We start from the raw sequence: 1980 nt of genomic DNA, 5'->3' as shown, positions 1-1980 counted from the left end.
TATATTAATATTTGTAATATTTAACATTTGCAAACTAGTTGCACTCAGTTTCTTCTGTGACGATGCTCTATCAGGCCTGTACAGCGGCCATATGAAGTTGCTTCTGGTTTTTAAGAGTTTTTCATCTTGAGCAAGTGAAATACTGCTCAGCTGGATGGAGGTCAGGTGACTGACATAACCAGGCAAGACCATTCCACCGATTTATTCAAGTCCAATATGAAGGTGTACAGAGCCAAAACTGAAAAAAAAAGAGTCCCCATCGAAGGCGTTTTTAGTCGTCTGTCTCCTGCATCTGATGGAACAGATGCGTTCCTCCTCTAATCAGTCTAGCTGCTGCTAGCACGCTGCCCAGACTTTGCCTACTGTGTAGATGCAATGTTGGAGAAATGAAACATGAAATAAAAAAATTGAAGCACAAGACTATACTACGGGCCACGTTTACAAGTGTACAGTGCAAGTCAAACGTAAGTGGTTATGCCAACTGTGTAGACAGCTGGACTGATTCAAGTAGAAGTGCATCTGTTCCATCAAATGCAGGAGACAGATGACTGAAAAACACGTTCTATGTAGACATGCCGCCTAAGGCTCTAGGGTATTCAAATGACTCTTTGTGTAACCTTTGATGGGGTTGTTAAAATGTTTCCTTATTATAAAACTGTCACAAGCAAAAAACAACCAGTGATTTCAGTCATCTTTGTAATCAACCACTAAGAAAATACAGTGCTAGAATTAACTGAATATTATGATATACATTTCTACATCACATGTTTCACATTATCAGTGATAAACTATCAATTTGTCTAATTGGTAAGGAGATTATCACTTCATGTGGCTGGAAAAGTAATACTCTGCTGCCATATGAGAGATGAGTGTGAACAAACATTTCATTGGAATAATCATCTACCCTGTAGAACAGAAGAGGGGCTTTACATGAAAACGGGTTTTAGCAGGGTTGACGGATAAACCACTGGACTGATATAAAACCTACTGCTGAGACCATCAAAAGTGCAAAAATGACTGGAGGACAGTTTTTGGAAGAAGTACTTTGTGCCAGTTACATGTCATGGGCAGATTTCCTTAGATCTGCCCATAGACTGTGTTTATGCATTACCTCAATTATATTAGTATGCCATTTGTTTGATAGAAAGAGGAAGTTGCCTGACCTGAAATTATCATATCTGGTATGTTGCTACTAAAATAGTGACAATTAGTCTGCAGTATTTGATTTGAGGTGAGAGATTAACAGCTGATAAATAGACCACACAGTCTCAAAGACTGGGAAGAACATTAGCAGGGGGAAGCGTTACAAATCAAATCCTTCTTGTTCCAACATGAAGAGATGTTCTTGTGGCATGTAAGGCAGATGTAGAAACAAGGGCATCCTAAAGTACCTGAGTTTGACACCAGCTCGATGTCATTACCCTCCAGGACCAACTCGTCCTTCTGGGCAGCTGAGACTGCGCACATCACACCTAGGAGGCGGAGCACAGAAATGGACACACACAATTACATCAAGTCTAGTGAGCGGTACAACAGACAGGACAATTAGAGCTGCCAAGTCATAATGTTTCACAACGCCTCTCATTCACTGACAAGTGGTGGTGGAGCTGCTATATGGGCACTCTGCTCAAAGATGCCTCAACATGTGGAAGGAAGCACTTAGGATCTTACTGCAAACCCTAAAATCTGAGCCACATCTGCCACACAAACCTGACTCAAGAATTTCAGATGAGAGCAATTCAACATTAAATCCAAGTTCGACAAAATTCTAATAATGCTGGTTACATTTCACAAGTTGACTGTGTACAGATGTCTGCAGTTGTTCATAATGGAAGGCCAGCAGTTACCTATACTTCACCACTCAACTAAACTTGGTTTATTAGGCCAAATACAAAGATGACAGATTTGTCCAACTGTAGAGATTTTAGCTTTTTTTAATTTTTTTTTTTTTTTTTTTTACACTGCCATTTTGATGTGAGA

The 1980-nt window shown here is 39.9% G+C and overlaps 1 protein-coding gene across 2 annotated transcripts in view; it reads right to left on the bottom strand.

The window, feature by feature from the left end:
- The window catches only part of rpl9 (ribosomal protein L9), a 5961-nt gene that overhangs the window by 1453 nt on the left and 2528 nt on the right, over positions 1 to 1980 (bottom strand). For both annotated transcript variants that reach the window (XM_020602044.1, XM_020602045.1), the window contains exon 6: positions 1392 to 1472. In XM_020602044.1, the coding sequence (XP_020457700.1) occupies positions 1392 to 1472 (81 nt within the window). The remainder of the gene's footprint in view (positions 1 to 1391; positions 1473 to 1980) is intronic.

This window comes from Monopterus albus, unplaced genomic scaffold (assembly GCF_001952655.1).
Source record: "Monopterus albus unplaced genomic scaffold, M_albus_1.0 scaffold54.1, whole genome shotgun sequence".
Lineage (NCBI taxonomy): Eukaryota > Metazoa > Chordata > Actinopteri > Synbranchiformes > Synbranchidae > Monopterus > Monopterus albus.
The sequence above is the reverse complement of the archived record's forward strand: the minus strand, read 5'-3'. Positions and strand labels throughout refer to the sequence as shown.